General features: G+C 39.7%; 1 protein-coding gene across 1 annotated transcript in view; it reads left to right on the forward strand.

The window, feature by feature from the left end:
* Positions 1 to 23,599, forward strand: part of Thada (THADA armadillo repeat containing) — a 288,692-nt gene that overhangs the window by 159,946 nt on the left and 105,147 nt on the right. The window contains exon 28 of the mRNA XM_028765113.1: positions 2,067 to 2,235. Within this exon, the coding sequence (XP_028620946.1) occupies positions 2,067 to 2,235 (169 nt within the window). The remainder of the gene's footprint in view (positions 1 to 2,066; positions 2,236 to 23,599) is intronic.

A 23,599-nucleotide genomic window follows, 5' to 3' on the forward strand; every position in this document is an offset into this window, starting at 1 on the left:
CCAGCTTTCTTTGGGAAATCAGAATTTGGAAAAGGTCTGGAGCAGAGGGAGGGCCATTCTTTAGTGTAAGGTTGCTAATTGGAAACTAAATATTTAAAGTCTTTTCTTTGTAATTGAAAGGAAGCATTTTTATATATATATATATATATGATCCCTTTTGGTAACATAAAACACTATAACACAGGGTGTGAGTTGGGGCTGGGTAGGGGACAGACTGGGAAGCTTCAAAATTGCAGCTGTCCAGAGTGAATGCACTTGCTAATTAGATTGCAAAGCATTTTCAAAATATTTTCTTTCCTTTGTTGAATAAACTTTTCTGCCTCCATAGGCCAAGACAAACATTTTACTGTGTTTCCCAATTACAGATTAAATGTTTAATTGTTTTAAAGGAAAATGAGCGAGAAACTGGGTGAGTTGTCAGAACCTAGTTAAAGCCAGAAAGGAATTCACAGGTACCTGCTGAAGCCTTGGCTGTCCTTCCCATGTGTCAGTCTGTGTCGGCGCTGATAGGCTGACTGTGGTTTCCACTCAATGTCTACTTTCTCTCCTCTGTTACCTTGTGTCCCAATACACACATGATGAACGTTTAAGCCATTCTGCTCATATAGAAATGGTAGTGTGTGTGTGTGTGTGTGTGTGTGTGTGTGTGTGCATGTGCATGCGTGCACACTTGTGGCGTACACATACCATGGTGAGTGTGGAGGTTAAGAGGACAGCTTTGTGGAGTTGATTCTCTCTTTACATGAGTTTCAGGTTACCAGGTATATGTTGAAGGTGTCTTAAGTAAGCCATCTCTCTGGCCCCAGAAATGTCATCTGTTTTTATTCTTATATTAAGGTACACTTTGGTGGTACTTCTGAAATATAAACATTTCTTCCCATGACTGCCCCTCCATCTCCTTCATCTCCATGGCCATGGCCCCTACAGATTATATACAAATTCTTCTTAGAATAATGTTTTCTGTTGAGGAAAGTTAAGAGGCCATCTCTCTGTCAGATAGAACCCCTGTCTTCTGATCTTTTGCCTTGGCATCTAAGACAGCTCTGCAATTGAGTTGCTTTTATAAGTGGATGAAGTAGCATGGAGTCTAGAGATGTCTAGCAAAGAACTTACTAGGCTGAGACCTTGCCAGATTGAACTTCTCTCTTATAATCTGTGTTGTGTCTTCAAAACCTCTCTCAGCTTCACAGTCTCACTCAGCAAAATGGCTGTGACCTCTCAGGAGCTAAATATTTACAATGTTAGAAAGCCCTTAGCTGCCTGCCTTCCCAGTGCTCTGCAAAGCATCACAAAATGCCACTTGTCTCTGCCTGTCCCTTGCTTAATTCCTCCTCTCTGTCTGAGTCAGCCCAGTAGTGAGGCTATGGAGCCTTGAGGTTCATGTCTCGCCCTGTACCATGTTGCCTGCCATTGGAGGCATACTGCCATGATGCTTCTCAGTGTGGCCTGTCCCATCATCCTATCAGTTCTTTAACCTTAACATCAGTACCTGATTGATCCAGAAACATCCATGTGTCTCCTGAGCCTTCCTGTCCTTGCTTTATGTACAACCACTGTTCTTGGCCAGGGCTCCAACTAGAACCATGCTTTCCTGACTCCTAGGCTTTCTCTCCTCGCTCTGTAACCACAGCACCCAGATCACTTGTTCATCATTCTCATCATTCTCTCTAGACTGCCTTGGGTTTGCCCCTTGTTTCAAATGTGCATCTCATCTTTCCAGCCAGCATGTAGGCTGCTCAGATACTCTTGCTGTGCGTGGGACTTAACGCAGCACTTTCTGCTCTTCATAGGTGTCCAGTTAATGTGTTCATCACTAAGGAGCAAACCATTTTTACTATCACCTGTTATCTTTTTTCCTGTGATAGAATTATATATACTTGTGTTATTTTTAGCAAAAGTAATGTGAACTATGAAACTTATACATGTACAAAGAAAAACATCTCTTGAATAAGGAAAATATGTGAACAATAATTTCAAATGAGGTACTGATCCTGTAAATAAACATACACAAAGATACAGATTTGGAAACAAGCATTGAATGATACTATGTTTCTATTTCTACCTAGGTGTGGTCGCTCACCTATTTACCGCTCCCGTGAAATGGCAGCTCGTGCATTGGTCCCCTTCATTATGATAGACCAAATACCAAGTACCGTCCATGCTCTGCTGGATTCACTTCCCAACAGCACTGACCAGTGTTTCCGACAAAACCATATTCATGGGACGCTTCTGCAAGTAAGTAAAGTGACTCTGTGTGACTTCCATCGAACACCACAAGATGAACTTTTGGTTCTTATGTATTCTTAGCATGTGAAGACTTAATACATAGGCTTTTAAGTTTATCTGTATAATTTATTTATTTCTGCTTCTCAACGACCAGATATCTCTCACATATTACTTCATGAACCTCAAGTATGAACCAGTATACACTGATTTGGCAGATTATCCTGTGTATTAAATTCTACAACATGCTTTTTCATTAAGTATTCCTATAGAATATTCTGGCCATTCCTTGCTCAACGTTGTAACAATTTGAATGAGAAATGTCACCCAGAGTCTTAGGTATTAGAATGCCTGGTCCTTAGTTGGTGGCACTGTTTGGGAAAGTTGACTCATACCATTTCCAGTTGACTCTCTCTGCTTCCTGCTTGTGGTTCAAGATATAAAGCGTCAGCTTCCTGTTCCTGCCTTTTGATGCCTTTATTTTGCCATCAAGGACTCTTATTAACTCTCTGGAACCATTAGCTCACATAAACTCTTCTAGTCTTTGCCTTGGTCCTGGTGTTTTATCAAAGCAATGGAAAACCAAGCCACCTTGCTGGCTTTTGTTTTCAGTAAATATAGGATTTTATTGTTCTTTTTACTTAAGTACAACAAATGAATGAGAACTAATTGGAGCTGTCCTATTAGAAACCCTGACCTGGTAATGGGTAGTTGTTGTAAAGTCTGCATTCACATGGCTGTTGTGCATGCTCACCTTGGCATGGAGAGGGACTGATTGAAACTTCATGGCATGCTGCTAGATTATAAGCAGAATGAGAGTTGGCCTTGAGATCCCAGGACATACTGTAAACCTGAAGTCTACACTACTGACAAGGGGGACTGTGTGAAATGGTTCACAGTGTGTAGTTCCAGAGACGAACTGCCTGCTTCTGCGTCAGATGTGTATCCTGCCCTATGATGCAAACTCGTGCCTGTAGGTGAAATGTAAGGTAGATCTATGGCTTTGTCTTCATGACTTGGTTGTTTATATATTGAGTAAAGATTTACTGAACACCTACTGTATATTGTTGTGTCATAGTCAGAACATTAACTAAGTCATTCCTGGTCTGGACAATGTCAAGAACAGAAAGTAGGCAATCCCAATAGAACATGTTAGGTAATGGGCGACAAATGGCAGGGCCATCCAGTTTAAGGTGGAAAAAATCAGGGCAAGCACCACAGAGCAGGTAGCAGTTAAACAGAGGCTAAAAGTAGTTAATCAGGCATGGAGAAGGAGTCTTTTAGGCAGAAAGAACATCACAGAGTGAGGTGGAGAGGAAGGCAGCATGCCTGGGACAGTAACTTCTGGGTCAGACTAAAACTCCACTTTAGTGGTTCTCAGCACTTTACACACTTAAAGTTAATGACGGTAGCAAGCAGGTTTCACCTTTCATTGTTTACTTAGATAGGAAAAATGAGATAATATCAAGACATAAGATCCCAAAGCACATACTCTTATCACCAGGGAAGACATCCTCACAGTCTTTGTAGACCCTGTAAACTCACCTGCACATAATAAAGGAAAAGTAAAGGAAACTATCATCTTAGTGTCAGTTTAAAATAGATTGATCCCATGGGCCTCCTAAAAAGATCACACACACACACACTCACAGCCGCTGGGGTCTCAGTTCAGAGTGGATCTCAGATCATCTGCTCTGTATTGTGTGTATTACAGGCTTTTGTTGGGAAGAGAGCAGTGTTTGAGGGCAGGGATTTATTCCAAGACACCTAGGTAGCCATCAGGGGACAGCCCCAGAGGTCAGTCCTCACCTTCTTCCTTGTTTGAGAGGCTCTCTGCTCTGCAGACCGGGGTGCTAGCCTGCAAGCTTGTGGGAGGGGGGGGGGGGGAGAGTTCTTTCCCTCAGGTTGTACCTCTGGATTTTTACCTTTGGGTATTCAGAACAGGTTGTCATGTTGTATGGCAAGTATTTTACCCATAGAACCATATCTCCAGTCTCATGTGGTTCTTATTATAAAGCCTTAAGCATTTAAACCCTTTGGGGTCCTCTCTTCATTCCTATGCTAAAGAGAAGCACAGGTTATCTTAGCCTTGGAAACAGGCTATAAAGGCCCAAAGATCACCATTAGTTTTGTCAAACAAGTTTCCTTCCTTCCTTCCTTTCTTCCTTCCTTCCTTCCTTCCTTTGTAACAAAAACAATCTCATAGCCTTTATTGTCACCTGATAACATAAGGGCTTCTAAAGCAATATTAGTAACTGTTTCAGACTGTGCTAAAACACCTTTAAAAGCACGGTACTGCCTTCTCAACTTCTCCCATGCTTGACCATTGCTAGTTGGAAACACTTTCTTCTACATCATTTAGTCTGAGGTCCATGTACTCATCAAAGCTAGTAGCACAACCCTCTATCAGCACACTGACTTGCTCACAGAGCCACAGCTGAATCAAAGACCTATTTTGCAGCTTTCTGAAGATCAGGTTGATGGGTGGTACCACCACTTTCTGTACCTTTTGGCCCTGGTCAAGGTACACTGGTGGAAGTCACAGAGACCACCACGTTAGTAGAAAGGTTTGTCTCAGAAAACCCAAGTTAGAGCTATTGGTCCCCAACACTGCTGCTGTTTCAAAGGAAACAGACTAGTTACAAGGAAAATAGCAAAACTGAATCTTGAAAGTGTACGCTGTAGAGAGTTAGGAGTGCCCAGAGCATGAAAGGTTGCAGCCATGCTGCTGGCCAAGGGCTTTCAGCAGTGTAGGTGAAGCCACTCCTCCTTTCTTTCTCCACTTGTGGCCTCTTCCATTAGATGCCTCCTACCTCCATGGCGGACCTGGCTGTTGCACCAGTCTGCCCAAAGTGCAAGAAAGGCTTATTAGGGGAGGGAGTCACAGTGTGGGTGCTGGGTGTTCACTGGGTGGTCTAACAGACTTTGTAGTTACTAAGGCTGCTTTACCTGGTGGAAAAGGAGTCAGAGGTGCTCGAGTCTGTCTGCAGTGTTGTCAGTGAGCATCTAAAGGGTTAAGTCAGGGAGGAGTCTTCACTTGTAAATTCTTCTAAACATAGAGCTACCTTTGAAACCAGCAAATACTTGCACTTGGAAAAGAGATGTTAAGGACCTGAGAGGAGTGATACTCTCCATGGGACCTTCAGAGCCAGCTAAGTAAATACAAAACTGTTAGTTTTTCAAGAGCAGGAAATCATTTTGTAATCAGAAAACAAATTCTTTCATAGAATATTTTCTTGAATTATACATTGACTTCTTTGAAGATGTTTACATAAACATATCAAACCCCAGAGTATTTCTTTGGTATATGTTAAAGACAAAAATGTGCTGATCCCTGAATTTCTGAGTCTGGAAAAGATTCAAATTATAGGGTGTGCAGAACAAGAAGTTGTGAGTTCCTTTCCTAATCACTCAAAACCAGAGGCTCAGAATGGCAATGCTGAGGTGGATGGAAGTGGTGCACACTGGGAAGGTGAGATTGTATAGTGGGTTCTGAAGAGCCCAAGGTACCACTTGAAGTCTCAGTGAAGGCCAGAAGAGCCATAAATATTACTCACTTGAGAGAAGCACTAGCAGGACCACCCATCTTTGAAGTAGAATTGTCTGTTTTTATTGCCAAAGTTCTTCATTTAGGAACTTTAATGTTATTACTAGTTCACTTATCACTCCTAAGAGGTTGCAGTGGCATGCAGAAAGTTCTCTTGTTGAGACCAAGCTTGGCCAACAACCCTGAGGAAAGCTTTGTTCTGATTCTTGTGTATTTAACTAACATTTTGATGTTTCATAAAGAAGTGTACAGCATCTCAGGGGAGAGTTTGAATTTTGAATTTCTTCATCTACCATGTCTTTTGTTCAAGTTTCTGATGGTATAATATAAAATATAAAAGATGAAAGAAAATTTTTTTTATAAAGTATACTAGTTAGATGGAGCTTGTTGGAAGGTGAGAAGACCCTTTGTGTGTTTATCTGAATAGTCTAGACAAGTTATGTCTTCAATCTAAATAATCACTCTAGCACTGGTATCCCTTGGTGTGAGAGCTCAAGCCTTATTCCCACTAATTGACATCAACTTTCCTTTTCTGTTTTACCAACAGAACATATCAAACACTTGAGTTCTTTTATTTTCCTCCCCAATTTGGAGACTTGATTTCCCCACCTAGGGTGGGAGGGGGACGAGGAGTTTTCTTTCTTGTCCACAGAGCTCGGTGATGGTGCTGCCTACTTTTGTAGTGGGGTATGTTAACCATAGATGCCTTCAGATAGCCTAGGTTGTCAGCCTAGTTTACCATGCAAGTAAAGGCAACACTTGATTTTATTCATGTTCTTAGCAAGCCTGCAAAGTAGCAAGACAGGTATCCCTTCATTCATACCTTCCCTGGTCAGAGGGAGAGGTGTACTTCACTCTAAAGCCCATGTTCTCTTTTTATAATGTGCTTCCTCCCTGAACTTGACTAGAGTAGCAGCTTTTCATAATTAAGGAAATTAAACCAAGAGTGTCTTTTTTGGTTTTATCTGTTAGTCTCCTTAAATTGGGTGTGTTGTGATTGGTCAACATTGGAAACAGAGAGAGCACCAGTGTTAGACATTGTATGGGTAGGTGCTTCAGTGTTGGGGTGAGGGTGTGGGGTGCTGGGGGTCAGGGTCCAAAGCTTAGTGAGCTCGCTGTGGACAGTGCCAGAGGGTGAGTGAAGCTGAGGTGAAAGACAGACGGCCAGATGGCTGTGAGCATGCAAGAAGACAGAAGTGAGGTGGTCTCTGCTTGAGTCAGGCTCTCCACACAGATGAGGGCAGTGCACTGGGTTGGCAAGGACAGCTTGAGCACTGAGCTAGACGGTGATCGTCAATCGCTCTCTTGAAAAGAAAAGCAGAAAGCTAGAGAGAAGTAAAGGTGGACCAGTTTGCGTATGCGTGTAAAGCAGCTGCTGTTCGAGGAGCCGGGATCAGACAACCATCCTTCATTGTTTTCCTAGATCCAATAGAGGAAATAGAAAGTCCAGGAGACAGACAGCCTTGGACTATATGGTTACCTGAGTACTTATAATTAAATATAATTTAAGAGTTATTTCCATCTTTTAAAAGCATACCCATGGTAAACAGTCTTTGCTTTAAGAATTTTAATATATGTTCCATATTTCTCAACAGTACAAAATTGTGAAACATAAAATGTTCAAGTTATCCAGCAATGGCATAGTACTTGATGGATCCCTTTTGGTGACCTGTGTCCGTTGTTGTCTTATTTTATCCTCAGAAAATACGATTTCAGATGAAAAAAAAAAAAAGCCTGAAGTGTGATGGTGGTGTCAGTGCTGAGTGGATTACGTATCAGTGTGACTTGTTTCCAGAATGAGTCAGACGTCACTGAAAAATGCTCATATTTATGACTGGTAGTCAGACTTATTCTTTCCTCTTGATGACCTGTAGTCCTGAGAAAGGGGAATGTATAAGTGACAGAGTTGCTCCCCAGCCTGAGAAGGGCCGTGTCAGAGTTTCTCTCATGATGTGACTGCAATGTGTCAGTGTCTCTGCTGAACCTGCAGTTCTCAGAGAACAGGAATATGGCAGATAGAGCTAGAGACTGCAGGCAGTCACCAAGGTGGGAGGACAGGCATCTGGATTAGCCCAGGGACAGCAGAGCAATGACTTCCTGTTGCCTTGACATGACAGTCACTGGGTGGCACTAGGCTCTAGATCTTGTTAAAATGTACTTTGGCAATATATTGCTTTCTGGATATAAGCCCCCCAAAAGTCATTTTTAATTAAAATGCTGCTTCCAGAGATAACTTAATCCTTTCCTTATAAACATTCAAAAGCTTTTATTTGGTATGTGTTACTTAGAGAGCCTTCTCCAAGTGTTGGAAGATAGCTCCCAGCTGTTGGGTTCCAGAGCACAGGCTGCCATCCATGATCACTGTCCCCCTAGCAATGCCCTCCTGTGGATTTGCAGTGTTCTGAAGGAAGGCTGAATATAAGTCAAGAAGGCTATGTTGAACTTAGAGGATAGCTGCTTCGTGTTTCCCCAGGAGTTAGAATGGGGCCAGGAATGGTGAAGAGTAGAGAGTAGGCCTATATTTTCCCTGATTGCTGAACAGGATACATTGATTAGATGGGCTACCAATTATTGAGTACCTACAGAAGTCCTTCTGGAAGGTGTGTGTTATTCCTATCCTACTGATAAGAAAAAAAAAAGACTGAAAAAGTTTGAGATATTCCCAAAGTTATACAAAATGTAAGTGGTGACAAATAGATCAGGGATTTAGTTCTAGGCTCATGTGAAGCTTTTGAGCTATGCTCTTAACTTACAGTCTTAGACTGTACTATGCTACATACACTGTCCTCTGGTGTGTGTGTGTGTGTGTGTTATACTGTACTATAATGTACTACTTCTGTAGATGAGGAAAAGAAAATTCTCAGAGAAAAACCAGTCATTATGGGGCTTATAAATATTCAGGGTCTCACTAGAGAAATTGGCATTGTTGGATTATTCAAGCATTATTGATTAATGCCAGCTTTATCTCAAGTATATGCATCAAAGAAAAGAGAGATCCTTGCTCAGGAACATTAGCTCTCAGGGATGAGGATGTAGCTAAGTTGGCAGAGTACTTTGCTAACATGCTCAGAGCACATGGATTCAATCCACAGCACTGAATAAGAAGCCTGCACTCCCAGCACATGGAAGCTAGAGACAGGAGGATCGGTTCAGGATGAGCTTAGCTACATAATGAGTTGAAGGCTAGCATGGGCTACATGAGACCCTGTCTCAAAATCCAACAAAACAAAAAGATCAGCTTTCATGGAGCTAATATTCTTATAGCAGGGAAGTAGTGGGGGAGATAAAATAATAAATAGTAGGAAAATACTATAATTTATAGTCCATATAGTAGGTGAATTATGTAATTTCTTGGAAGCTATTAATTGCTTTGTCCCAAAAGAGCAGGCAGAATAGAAGAGTCATAGTAGGCAGGAGAGGAAGGCAAATGGGAACAATTAATGAAAGATCAGAGTAGTCATTGTTGAAGTGACAATGATTGAGACTGAAGGGAGGCACTGGAAAGTAAATTTTTTTCTCAAATTACACTGGTCACATAGATTTGTAAGCAGGTATGCCAGATGTGTGTCTGAGACTATCTTCAATAGAGAAGGACCTACAGAATGGACTTAATGGATGAACAAAACTAGGAAGGTCACCCTATTTTAGAAGCACCTAAAATGAATCCCCTCTAGGATCAGAGAGTCAGGCCTGTGTTGGATCCAGAAAAGAGAACAGTGAGTATTACATCACTTCCTCTGTCCTCCAGTGAGGCCTTCCATGTGTTGTCTGTGCCTGGGCTTGTGAGATAGACAGAGAGTGAACTGGAGAATATCTCTGCTTTTACTTAGTGAATTTTTACTGAGTAGTTTTTAAGTTATAAATGGTTGTGCCAGGTGCCATGGAAAACACAAAGAAAAGTTTGTTTATAACATGGCCCCCACTCTCATGAAGCTGTGATCTTCCCTGAAAAAGAAGCTGTCAACTTTGCAAGCTACACAACAGAAGTTATATGGCAGCATATGATATGTGCCAAAGGAATGTCATAGTCACCACCTGAGGTGAGGTAGGATGGGTTGGAGCGAGGGCAAAGACTTCATAAGCATTGGGGCTTAGGGTAAACAGCAGAAGAAAGTATTTGCATGGGGACCATATCTTGGCCAGTGTGTGATTTCAGGAGGGCCCTGAGGAGATTATGATTGGAGGGAAGGTATTTGTCAGCATGTGAAGCACTAAAAATGATATGAGACTTTGAGCTTTAAAAAAAGCTGTTTTAGGAAAATTAATGTCCATTGAAATAATAGTAGACCATGTGAAGGTTCCTCGTAGTCCGCTGAGAGTGCATATGAGAGAGTGTCAGTTGTTTGTGCTTCACAGAGGATCCTTTAGTCAGCCCCGCCTTCAGAGGAGCCAATATTCCTCTCACAGGTTCCCCCAAAGAGTTCCTGCCTATCGGCTCGCTATCCTGCACACCTGGTTTGTTTGGAATTACATCCTTTCCCTCAAACTCCATCAGAAACTCAGTAAATCTGGAAAAGAACACTGTTACAGTGTCTCAGACAAAGAACTCTTTGACCATTCCAAGGGGAGAATTTGAAGTTCATAAGTGGAAGGAGACACAGGATCTGCCTAGATAGACTAATCTAGTGCTTCTGTAAGGTCGTTTTTCATCTCCATCCTGCCAGCTCCTCCAGTCCTTCCATTGTTATTGTTTTGAGTCATTTTATTACTCAAGATAATTCTGAGGGTGTTTTAGAAACCCATCAGAACAAAGCAGCACACTGTCTACAGTGTGGGGCTGTCATTCCCTAGTATTCCTGTAGAGTAGCTCATAATATGTGGGCCCATTATGTGATGGAAATTTGGGGGTGTTTCCTATCCAGTAAAAATATTATTTATTGCTTGTTTTTAGAAGATGCCACTGTAATTGGCAAAACAAACAAACAAACCCAAGTCATTGTTTTTGTTGGTGCAGTATTTGGGGATTGCACAGTATGTCTACTTACTCTGTAGACCTTGGGTTCGTTTAGGATGCCCAGTTTATTTGAGGTACTAAGGAATCGCTTGCCTTTTTAAAAGCACTGTGGTTGAGAATACCAAGATTATTTGGCGGTCACCTTAGAACAGTGGTTTTCAGCCTTCCTAATGCTCCTACCCTTTAATATAGTTCTTCATGTGGTGGTAACCCCCAACCATAAAATTATTTCCTTTCTACTTCATAACTGTAATTTTGCTAGTGTTATAATTGTAATGTAAATATCTGATATGCAGGCTATCTAATATGTGACCCACAAAGAACTCAGCTTGCAGTAAAGTGAGCCCAGGGGCTCAAAGAGAGATTCGAGGAAGTAAAGCTCATTTCCTGATCTACAGCACATGGCTGTCAAACCACTCTTCTACATTACACTGCTATTATGTTCTATCCCCTTTCACTGGAGTGTCTACTTTTTGTTGAAAACCTTTGCTCCATGGTACCTGTGGGTTCCCTCCATTATTCTGTGGGACAAGATAGGGTACAGCTCTCTTAAATACTCATGATCATCAAAACTCCACTCCTGACCCAGGGACAGTCTGTAACTCAGCAGGCTAGATGAACTCAGCCTAGAGACAATGAGAGGAAATTCAGGATTTGAAATCCCAGTGGAAGCTCCAGATTCCCCCCCCCCCAATCCCACCTATCCACACACACAAAGGTGCTACGAGCATATAAGCCAGTTCCTTTTAAAATTTTAAACTTTACTTCATTTCCTGTCCCAGCTTGCTGGTGATCCACTTGAACCGTGGTTGGTTTTGTTTTTGTTTTTGTTTTTTTGAAACTAAAGTTTGCCCTCCCCAGCCTTAGGGAGCTCAGTACTTTACTAGATCTAGGGAGAGCTTTGGAAAAAGAACACATAGTTAGAATTTTCTCACATACTGTGCTTGAAGCCTGGATGCATTGCTGGGTGTGATTAACACCTGTCTCATTGAGCTTCTCCCAGGTAGGTGGGAATCATGTGGGTAAATCTCTTAAGAATAAAGGTTCTGCTAAGAACTTAGCCAGGACATCAAAATTGGAACTAGACCATGTCCAGATTGCCAGATTTTTACCTCAATAAGGAGATTAGTGGATCTATGTAAGGATGCTAAAAATGCATGGTGGGGATAGTAAATTGGAAACATGATTCTTGAAAAATGTTATGATATGTAAGACTTTAAATCACTACATACATTCCTATCCACCCCTCTATCTACCTCTCTCTGTCTCTCTGTCTCTCTCTGTCTCTGTCTCTCTCTCTCTCTCTCTCTCCCTCTCCCTCCCCCCTCCCCCATTCCCCCCTCCTCTCTCTAAGGTTTTTTGAAACTGGGTTTCTCTGTATAGCCCTGACTGTCCTGGAATTCACTCTGTAGAACAGACCAGCCTCAAACTCACAGAGATTTACCTACATCTGCATCCCGAGTTCTGGGATTAAAGGTCACAACCTTACCCAGCTAACATACATTATTAGTGCCTCTTTTAGAAATTGTCAAATAATTACTTTACATATCTCTGCCTTTCTCTCTCGTGTGTGTGTGTGTGAGTGTGTGTCTGTTTGTTTGAAGAGTTGGATAGTCCTGGGCATGTGACTTGGTGGGTGAGCACCTGCCTAGCATGATTGTGCCTCTATGTTTCATTCCTCTAACACTGTATATGGTGGAAGGTGTGCTACACATGGCATAATAGAGCTTTTATTTTGAATAAACTCATGTTTTGGAAAACGTCATGTGAATGGGATTGTAATTAACAACCTCCATGTGCTGTTGGATGGCCTAACCCCCACTATTCAAGTCTTTCAAAGACTTGATTGGTTATAGATGGTGAGAAGGGTCTTACTACATGTAAGTTAGTGCTCGTTTATTGTGTCTTTTCTTTCTTGGAAAAGAGTTTCTGATATACAATATCAGTTCCTGATTAATAATTGATTGTTTTCAATACTGTTCTTATACTGGAAAGCGGTATTCATTAATCAGTTTATTTGAGAAAAACATTAAGTCATCATCAGTTTAGGCGTAGATTTTTTTAAATCTATTTTTAATAAGTGTTTTTTAAATGCTTTAATGTCTCCTAACCCACCACCCACCAAAGGTAGTGGAAAGAAAAGGGTAGTGGAGCAAAGGAGGATGTGGACCTGTCAGAAATAGTTCTTCATAGCAAATCCAATCTGTGTTGTCAGGATATTAATAGTACAGTTTATAAGAATCATCAGCAGCAGCTCGATCCACTCGTAAACATCGTTGTTGAATCAGTAGCAACAGGACTCAGAAGTATCATTTACAAATCAGCAATGGCAGATTGATCGAGAAGAAACTGTAAGGCTCTGCCAATTGGCCTAAATCCTCAGAAGCAGCAAGAACACACACCACCACAAGCTTTTTGGTACATTTTTCTCTATGAAGTCACAACAGATAGTAACTAACAAAGAAGGGTAAGGTGTACCAGTGCCATCCAGCATCCTCAGTGAAAGTCAGCATCAGCAAAGCCCATAGTGGCCAGCAAAGAGTGCAAGGGGTACCAATGCCATCCAGCGTTGTCCACTATATATTTTTTAACATAACATCACATGCCCTTTTTCTAGGCAGCCTTGAGAAAAACACATCTGTTCTCAGCAAAATATTCCTCCCGTGTGTCTGCTTCAGCAAAGTATCCTCTTATAAGACAGTTTCTAGAAAAACATCACATGACACAACTAAGTCTCCAAAGAAACCAGAAATTTTCACCTCACATCAGGTCTAATTTTCAGAGGGTTAGAGAACAGATACATGGTAGTAATTTATATTAAAATTCATGGTTGACTATACAAACTCTGTGTGGGTATGCACCGGCACATGTACACTTTAGCACCAGAAATTAAGCTCATGCACTTCTAAGGAAATGTGGAGTGAATTAGAGCTATGACATTACCCACAGGGTGGCAGATTTCTGAACAGTTCAACAGCAGCACTCTTCTACCCCAGTTTTCTGCCCTGTGCCTTGCTCCCAGGACTTCCATGCCTCTGCACAGGAACACTGTTGCAGAAGCGTCTTCATGGTTGTGACATTGCCTATTATGAATCAGTGTATAATATATTTTGTTATTCTTCCCTGTCCTCAATTACTCTATTTGTTGTTTCCTGAATTTTTATTCTTTTCCCAAAGGAAACACAAAGTGAATAGACATGAGTTCTTCCTAGCTGTCAGTCCACTTCAGAAGTTAAATCTTAGGTATCAGTTGCTTAGTCACAATGAGTCTGGTCATTTTTAAAATTCAAAGTGAGAGTAGCTTTGATGCTTTTTTCCTGATTGCCTGTTCTTAGAGGTAGTAGTTTGCTGACATTTTGCTGAGCACTCGAAATAGTTTACAAAGCCTTGCTTCTCAACGTTTGGTAGGGAACCACAATCCTGGGGTCATCACTGAAACTGGTAGAAGTATAGACCCCTGGGCCAATCTTAATTCTTTTTAATCAGAACCTGCATTTTCACAAGATTCCCAGAACACTTGCTTGTTTGCAGTGTCAAAAGTACATGTCCAGGGCTGGGGATTTCACTGTTTATAGAGCTTACCTAGCATGTGCAAGGCCCCAGGTTTGATCCCATAGGCACTGGAAATGGCAGTGCACACCTAATGCTGATAATCCAGCCTTAGGGAAATGGAGATATGAAGAGCAGAAGTTCAAGATTGTTCTCAGCTGCATAGTGAGTTCAGGGTCAGCCTGGGCAACAGTCTTTCTTAAAAAAATAAATAAATATAATGCTGTACTAGTGCACATGGACCTCTTTCAGTGTGCTCTCCTGGAGGCCAGCCCTGTAGGTAGGTGCTTACCCTGAAGCCAGCATGCAGCGTTTGATAACGCCAACAGAAAGCTGTGTTTGCTGCTGCTGACTTAGAAGCTAAGCTCAGTTGCTACTGCTGACTTTCATCCATCTTCTAGCATAGCCCAGAAAACAATGAGCTCATGCAAGTTGCACTGGCCTTGTAGTTCATCTCCCAAACACCCTGCACTGAGCACTGGCTCTGTTTGATGGCCCCAAGCACCAGTTTTAATATTTGGTAAGTTCTATGAGGTATTTAATTTTATTTTTGTAAGTATATATTTTTACCTTTATTATTTCTTTTTTTAAACTTTTTCTGAACTTATCCTATGGTTTCTTGAACTAAATTTTGAAGCTAGGTGACTATTTTATTAACACTCTATTTTTGATATTCTCATTTGTGGCCATATGTGCTCCTTTTATGACATCTTAGCTCCATCTTACATGTCGCTTTGTGATACTTCCATTCTTGTCCAGATCTAAATATTTGAAACTTTCTGTTATGACTTTTTTTTCCTTTAATGTATTACTTGAGTTTTTAAAAGTTTAAACATTTACATAGAAGCATGTTGTTAATTTTTCTTAAAATATGAGCTATATGCTCAGAGGACATCTCTGGTAACATTCCCTTTTCTGAGATTTATTGAGGACAGTTTTGAGTTACAATAATATGATTATTCCTGAATTGTCTATTTTGAAGACTATTCTACAATAATATTACACCATCTTTCTTCTGCCTCATAGCAATGTGAGTTGAAAATGATAAGCAATATAATTTTTTCTAGTTTTTCTTTAATTCTAAACACTTTAACAATGTACGTTGTTTAAGAAAATTTAAGCAATGTTCTTAGTGTCTGAAATTTTCATGATTTTTATGCTGTTTTGGAGATTTGGTTTCTTTATCACTAATGCCTTCTTAATTCCTATTTATGCCTTTTTGTCTCATATGCTATTTTTGTGAAGTGTTGAGATTGCTTAAACAACTTTCTTTTGCCCTAGATTCTTAAATACATACATATATACACACACATATATAATGTTCATTCCTTCTCTCTTATTAAATTACAGTTTTCGTTGTCCTTTATAAATAGCATAGATCTAATCTTGTTTTTATATTTAATCTCATGGTAAACTTTTTGGTTAGAGTAGTTTTAGGTCTACTAAAAAGTTGTGAAGACATTACAAAGGTTTCTCACTGTCACTGTCCTATGTTATTGTGGTGTTTTATGGTATCAAGACCTTGTTTTTAATGGCCTTCACATAGACCTCTGGTCAGAAAGTTCCTCCATTTGAATTTGCCTGTCTTGGGATTTTGATGGTGCATTGTTTTGTGACTAAGCTAGGGATTAAGGTTTGAGAAGGAGGTCACAAAGATAGTTGCCATTTATATTGTGTCATAGCAAGGGTATAGGCTGACACATGTCAGCATGGCTTAGAGGTGATGTTTGCTAGGCTTGCCCACCCTTGCCCCTCTTTCTACTCTTGGGGAGGAAGTTAGGAAATGTAGCATGTACTGGGGAGTGGAGGAACAGAAGTTGATTTTTATTTCTTTGAGGTAGGTATCTTCATTAATGGGTAATTAATTCTCAGTGGAAAATCAATTAATTAATTAATTAATTAATTGACATTTTCAACCATTTATTTATGTCAATATGGACCCAATAGGTATTACCTTTTTTCCCCAAAACCAAGGTTTCACAATTATTTTAATAGTTCAGCAAATATATACATATATGTGTACATGTGTATATGTAAATGTGCCTACATGTCATATAGGGTATTGTTTAATTTAGATTTAATCTTAATTTTTCATAATTTATTTTGTTGCCCAGATGTCTGTGATTTCAATCACTGTAAACTCAGGTTTGTTCTTATCTCTTTGACATACTTCCATGCTTTTAGTTTGATTTGTTGCTTTTTCTTTTCTGGCATTACAAAATGTTTTAGGCTCACCTAGGTCTAGAATTAGTAACCTCTCCAAGAAGCCCTGATTCCTTTTATTGTCCAGTGATATTAGACACCAAAATCACAATACTGTGTACTCACTGCTACTGAGGTACCACAGTCTGTAGATATGCTCTTTAAACAGAATTAGGAAACCCACATAAATATATTAACCTATTTATATGCACACACAATTTTTCTATATCAGTCTGCATCTACATTAAGCTAGTAAGAGACCATACTGATACCTTTGATTCCAGTGCCATACTGCGTGGCCCATTCTATTTTACTTATCTGTAGCCTCTCACTTAAGGAGAAAGAAATCCAGGGTTTATTACTTTTATATAAGTATGATGCTTTCATATATATATATATATATATATATATATATATATATATATATATATGAAATCAATATAGATGTAGATATGGGCCATACTCACCTCCACTAAAGATCAAGGCCTTTCTGGCCAACCATATTATCCCTACAATCTGGGCCTGGTACTTAGAGAAGCAGACTTTCTCACAGTAACAGTAGAGAGAGGTAGGCATGCTGTGTATATCCAGGCTTCTAGAGCCTTCTGAGCTTTCATAATTGTCAATATCTGACTTTATTCTCATTCAGCACTTGGGCCTCAATCAGAAAACAGCCAGCAGAATGCTAACTTTTGGCTCCAAGCAAGGATAAATTGTGTTGCTTCAAAGTAATACTGAATTAGGCTGTACATACTTAACACATAGCCTTCAGGAATGGAGCTGAACATTTAGAATATCAGTCTTTATTGTGTGGTCTGAGGACAGCCAATAAACCCATAGCACCAAATTTAATTTGGAAAGAGATATTAGTTCTGTATGTTTTTCACTGTAAAATCAAAGAGAACTTTGAAAATGACTTGAGCAAACCAGGTGTCGTTTTTGAAAAGTAATTGATACTACTTTTTAAAAAATTGCTAGCTAGGTTGTATCAGCTACTTGGGAAGGATCTGAAGTTGACTGTGCACAAGAGTGCATGTCTGCTGACAGTTTAAATGTAGCAAGGGAGGGAGAGGCAGGCAAATATAGGTGCTTTCTCAGTGCTCTCTCCACATACCAAAGGGTTTCTGGTTATGAAAAAGACAGACCCAGAGAAGGGCTCTTGTGTAACCATGCTGTAAATGACTACACCAAAGCTAACCTGGCTTCAGGGGCTGTGTGCTCTGAAGTAGCTTGCACAGAGATGGTGGTTTTTGAGTTGAGCTGTGAATACTGACACAGGTGAATTGCTTGCTTATGCTTTGTTTTCTTCCTCTTCCTGGAGCCTTGGCTGGGACAGGTCCTCAGCCTGCTTCCTTTGCTGTCACCCCTGTCAGCAGGTCTGTAACAGGATTAAAGGGATACCACAATTTCCAAAAATAGAAGTTGAAGAGGCTTTTACCACCTAGCAGAGGGAAATCAAAATATTCAGTATTACTTGGGGTACAGATTTTCAGTGGACCACTTTGGAACTTTGTGTGTAGCGAATGAAAATGGTTACAAAATCACTTTTGTATAAAATTCAGTTGGAGTTCATTGGAACTTTATCTGAACAGTTTTTTAGAAAGAATTTCACATAAGGTAGATTATCTGTTGTTGTCTAATAACTAGAAGGATAAAGAACAAATCAGCAGGGACCCTAAGTATTTTTACCATTTTAAAATTGAAAAGCATAAGAGGAAATGCCAGGTTTTATTGTGACTACTTTTTGGTTGTAGTTTGAGATTTAGCACTGGGTGTTTTGTTGTTGTGGTTGTGGTTGTTGTTGTTGTATTTGTGGTGCTCCGTCAGCATACTGGATAGCCTTATGAATAGAGAACTGTGTGATGAAAAGGGGATTGGGTCTAAGTAGGCCTGGACTTGACACTGTTGTCCCTACTTTCTAGATGTTTGACACAGGTCAGGCCACATAAACTTTGAACAATAGCCTATCCATATATATTCCATAATTTGCATTGTTGATATGAAAAGAGATGTTATGGTGTGGGAAAACTGGCTCAGTGGTTAAGAGCACGCTTTGCTCTTGCAGAGACCCTGGGTTTGGTTTCTAGAACCCATGTCATGCAGTTTATAACTGCCTGTAACTCCAGCCCTTTTCTGCTCTCTATGGGCACCCACATATGCATGGCATACATTCACACAGACATGTATCCATACAGAAGAAGTAAATAAATAAATGATTTTAGTTGAAAAGTAGAGTTATTGTATATGCAGGTTCCAAATACAGTGGTGGCTGGCACTTGTCTTTCATAATGATGATGAAGATGATGTGATTAGTTTAAAATATGATTATAAAAAATTGTTACAAAATGAATTTTAAAATAAATACATGAATAAATAAAATCATTATTCAGACAAATATAAAATGAATATGTACAAAGTAGTATTTAACTCATTAGTTGATAAAGTAACCAGAAAGATTTTATGGCTTGTCCAATAAACACTTGAAAACTCAGGCATCGACCGGCAGTGAATCACAAATGTTAGGATAAGAGTTCTGAGTTTGATGTAAAACAGTTTAATATTCAACCGATGACAACTATTTATTTTGTTTCTCTGGGCAGAAATTATTGCCATCTCTATTTTCACAGCAGCCTACAAGTTTGCAAGTAACTTAATTAGTCTAACTTTTATTCAGTACTAGCAATAAGATGTTTTGAGTGCATTTCTCTACAACAAGGTTGCAATCTGTAATCATAAAGTCAAATCAGGTCCTCATCCTGTTTTGAATAAAGTTTTATTGAAAACTATGCCTCTTTTTAAAAAAAAAAATTTTTTTCTATAGCTACTTATGTTTGTAAGAAAGACCAAAAATGTGTATTGTATTTACTCTCTGGCCCTTCATAGGAAATGCTGACTACTGCCTAAAAGAATCCATGAGTCTTATACATACTTATTTTGATAGATTTATCCCATAATGGTTAATGGTTTGTGTGTTATTAGAAAAAGTACTGTTTTTACATTTAACTCTAAGCGTCCATAAGTGCGTATATGGAGAGTAGCATTCATTTTCATGTGCTGGCCTTGTCCTGTGTGTGCCAAGTTTTCTAGTCCATTGTTCCTTTAAAACCTGGATGACTCTATCATCTACGAATGAAAGTACTTTATTTCTTTGAAGTTACTATGCCTTTCTTCCCTGTTTTTGTCTTATTGTTGTTTTATTATACTGTCAATCACTTTCAGTGTAATATTGAGTAGGAGTGGTCAGAATGAACATGCTTACATTTCCTAATCATAGAGGAAAGCATTCAGTCTTTCCTAGGTATATCGCTACATGTTTTTCTTAGATACATTTTATCAGGTCTAAAATTTTTCATTGTACTTTATAGTTTGTTGTAAATTTTTCATTATAGACATTTATCTTAGGTTTCTACTGCTGTGGTAAAATCACCATGATAAATGTCTATTTATAATCCTCTTCAGGTTCAAGAAAGAAATACTACCTGATAGTCATCTGGACGTTTTCTGGTAGGCTTGCTGTTTGGTACTGGGGATTGAGCCTCACACATGTAAGCCTGTGCTTGAACACTGAACTACCTGGAGCCCCTCTTTTTGTTTTGTTCGGTTTTCATTACTGACCGTATGAAGTAATAAGTTAGCTCCTTTGAATAGATTTGTATTTGAAGAGATTTCTAATGCATTGGAAATCTTTTCCTTATTATTTGTCATGCCTAGCACTCTGGTTTTAGACACTTATACTGATGGTCACACACTGTTTTAGCTGAGCACTTTGAAGAGATTTTATGTTGGAAGAAGGTAACCAACAAGCAGCCAGAAGATGGGAGATATGTTTGCATGGGTGATAACAAAAACCAACACTTGGGGTCCAGTTGTCTCAACCATCAGAAAAACACCAGTGAGTTGTACACACCAGGCTTGGAATCTTATAGGCCACCCTGGCTTGGAGAGAAGAGTAGGTATTTAAACAACTGGGAAAACTGACAGAGCCTGGAAATGGCAAGTGATTTCCTAGCACAGCAGAAAGTGATAGCAAACACCCTTGCAATTAAGTGGCCAATTGTATGTGAACAAACAAACAATTCAGTCCACAGTCAGTAAAAGTTTGACAGAGAAATTTCAAAGGTCTAATTTACTTTGTCAAACAGCTGATATATTAAAGAGTGAATTCGAAAAAGAATCAGAAAAAGAATCACTGAGGCACAATCAGTGATCTCAGAAGATTCACAATTGGAATTTTTCTTCTTTGTTTATATTTTATAAGAACAGTTTTTTCCTGGACCCTTTTTACTGTAGAGGAGACTCCTCCTCCCCTTTACAGACAAGTGAGCAGCACTGTTTACTGTGTTCTCACACCCAGGACCTACTGTTAGAGACTAATGGTTTTGTGAAGCTTCTGCCCTCAGTCAAAGCTTTAAAAGAATGTTACCATACTTTAATCAAGTGTGTTTAGACAAGTCTTATGTTATGGAGTTCTTTGTCAACTCTGTTCATACAGTTGTTAATTAGGTGTGTAAAGACTCACACGCCTGTCTGTACACTTCACATTTAAAAGCTTTACCTAAGAGAAGTAGTCAGGGTTTAGTTTAGAGTGTGTTCTCTGATTTGCTGGTAACCTACTTTGTAATAGAGAGGACGTTCTTTTTCTAAAGCTTTGCTCAAGGAATGAAGCATGTGGTGAGCTGAAAACAAGGGAAATATTTTTTAAATGTACCTTCAAATTACTGTGTAGAGTGTTTGGCACAATTGAAATTACAGTAGTTAAAAAGGAATATGGTATGGGTATGATTCTCAGCATTGACTTCAAAGCAGAAATGTGGTGTTCATTAATCATGTTCGTTGATAGTGATGGCCACTCTTTTGTTGCTATACCATTTACCTTGGCCTGAGGGCTGGCAATTAAATAGCACAGTGAAGATTTCTGGAAAACATTGACTTGTTCTTGTTAGTTGACATCGTGCTAAGGTTGATGTGAAGTAGAGTTTATAAATAACTTCGTCTGTGCATTGATTTTCAGTCTACTGAGTTTCATAGGTAAATCTCATCATGAGAACTAGTCAGTATTTACATGTGAAGCTTTTTGTTTCATGGAGAATTCTTTCATCCTTTTGGAAAGCCTGTAACATTGACATATCTATGATATACCTTTTGAAGTTTTGTTTTCAGTAGTCTACAGTAAATTTGCTTCTTTTTTCTATGATTTTATAGTTTTGAACATTATATAAAGATGGCATTTCATGTCTTTTGGGCTTCTAATTTCTTCTATTGCATTTAGTTCATTTATGGCTTAATCTAGAATGGACTTTATATTTTTAATAAGTTTATTTTCAAGTAAGCATTCTTGAACATTTGCAGTGCTCAGTGTAAAACTGCTATTCGTTTCTGAGAAGAGTATTTTGTATATCCTTCTCTAGGAGCACCTGCTGCTTGGATTTTATAATGAATTGTCTAATGCCAGTCATTAACTCTGAACTCCTCCCGTCATAGTAGCGGAGAGGGAATTGGATCAAACAGCAGTCTGTGAAGAACAAAAGGAGATTGATTCTGGGAAATTTGGACAGTTGAACCAAATAGAAGTTTCTAGAAATTTAGCCAGATCCCTAAGCCTTCCTTCAGGCCAACATAATACAACCCCCAAGTTTTTATTTTCATTTTCACTACCTGATTGTGAGGGGGACTTTAAGATACTGAGCCAGCAGCTATTGGTCAGTAATAAAGCAATGCTAGAGGAATAGAGCGGTAATAGAGCTTACATAGCGTTCTAGAGACAGTAGATGAGAGCTTCGTCACGCACACACAGGCACGCACACGCACACACACATGCACACACGCGCACTCACGTGCACACACACACACACACACGCACACACATGCGCACGCGCACACATGCATGCACACACACACAATGTTCAATTTTTAGAGTTCTTTTTTTCTTTTAGTTGGATGGTGTTTTATTTAGTCAACTATTAACAGGTTTTTAAAAGATTTGTTTTTATTTATGTGTATGTGTCTGTCTAAGTGTATGTGCATGTGTCCATGAAGACCAGAAGTTTACATTGGATGCCTTGGAGCTTGCGTTACAGATGACTGTTAGTTGCCCAAAATGGGTGCTGAGAACCAAACTTGGGTCCTCTGGAAGAACAGCTGTGAACTGCTAAGCAACCTCTGTAGTCCCCAAATCTTTGTTGGTTGGTATGAGTTCCAAGGACACATCTAGGACTTCGCTGGGGTAGCACATGGTGGGTAATAGCATGATACAGAGTCATTCCTGGGGCCTTAAGCATGACCAGAGACTGCGACCAACAGAGTCACAGTAGAAAAATTAGATCGTCTGATTTAATGAAATGTAATTAGAATATTATTGTTTACTATTCAGTTATCAATTAATATTAATAATATTACACTTGTAGTGGCTAACACTATTTTAAGTCCAAATTAATTGTAGACTTAGAATAGCTAGGATAGGTAGAATCTTTGTGGCCTAAGTATTTTGGCAAGATATTTCAGACCTCTGTGGTGTAGAACAGGGAAAAGCTGCAAGAGTTGGTAGGCTTCCCAGACTTTCCTGGCACAGCTTTAAGATACAGTCCCAAGTTACCCTCCTAAAAAGTTTGATTGTGTCAGACTGAAGTCAGACCGCAGAATCTGCTTTTTAAATGAACAACTTCAGTGATTCTTGTCATACCAAGTGTGGTCAAAGGTGAGGTAAGGGAGGAAAAGGGGAGCTCTGTAAAAAACTGAGGTGAGAGAAAGACTAAAGACAGATGATAGCTTGTGTTGAGGCCAAGAGACAAGTCTTTCTCCAGAGTGACAGCTAATATAATCAGTAGGCAATATCTCTTGGAGATGAAGGGACAAAGTGCATTGAGGAGAGCCTGCAGTCTCCACATCTGAACAATCATGTGGACAGAAAGCTCTCCCAGATTTCACTTTGTTACTTATTTTCCACCCCAAACCTGCTCCACTTTAGGAAGGGTAGGTGTTCCTTTTTCATTCATGTGGAAAGCGGGCATGAGTAAGGAGGAAGCCTTTGAAATAGCTCCTGGTGTCCACTTGGCAGACAGAAGGGAAAGCTTCCAAGTCTAAAGGGCAGCTTGCTGGAGCACCCAAAGCAGGGGCACAGGGAATAG

The sequence above is a fragment of the Grammomys surdaster genome, unplaced genomic scaffold (assembly GCF_004785775.1).
Source record: "Grammomys surdaster isolate TR1022 unplaced genomic scaffold, NIH_TR_1.0 149, whole genome shotgun sequence".
Taxonomy (NCBI): Eukaryota; Metazoa; Chordata; class Mammalia; order Rodentia; family Muridae; genus Grammomys; species Grammomys surdaster.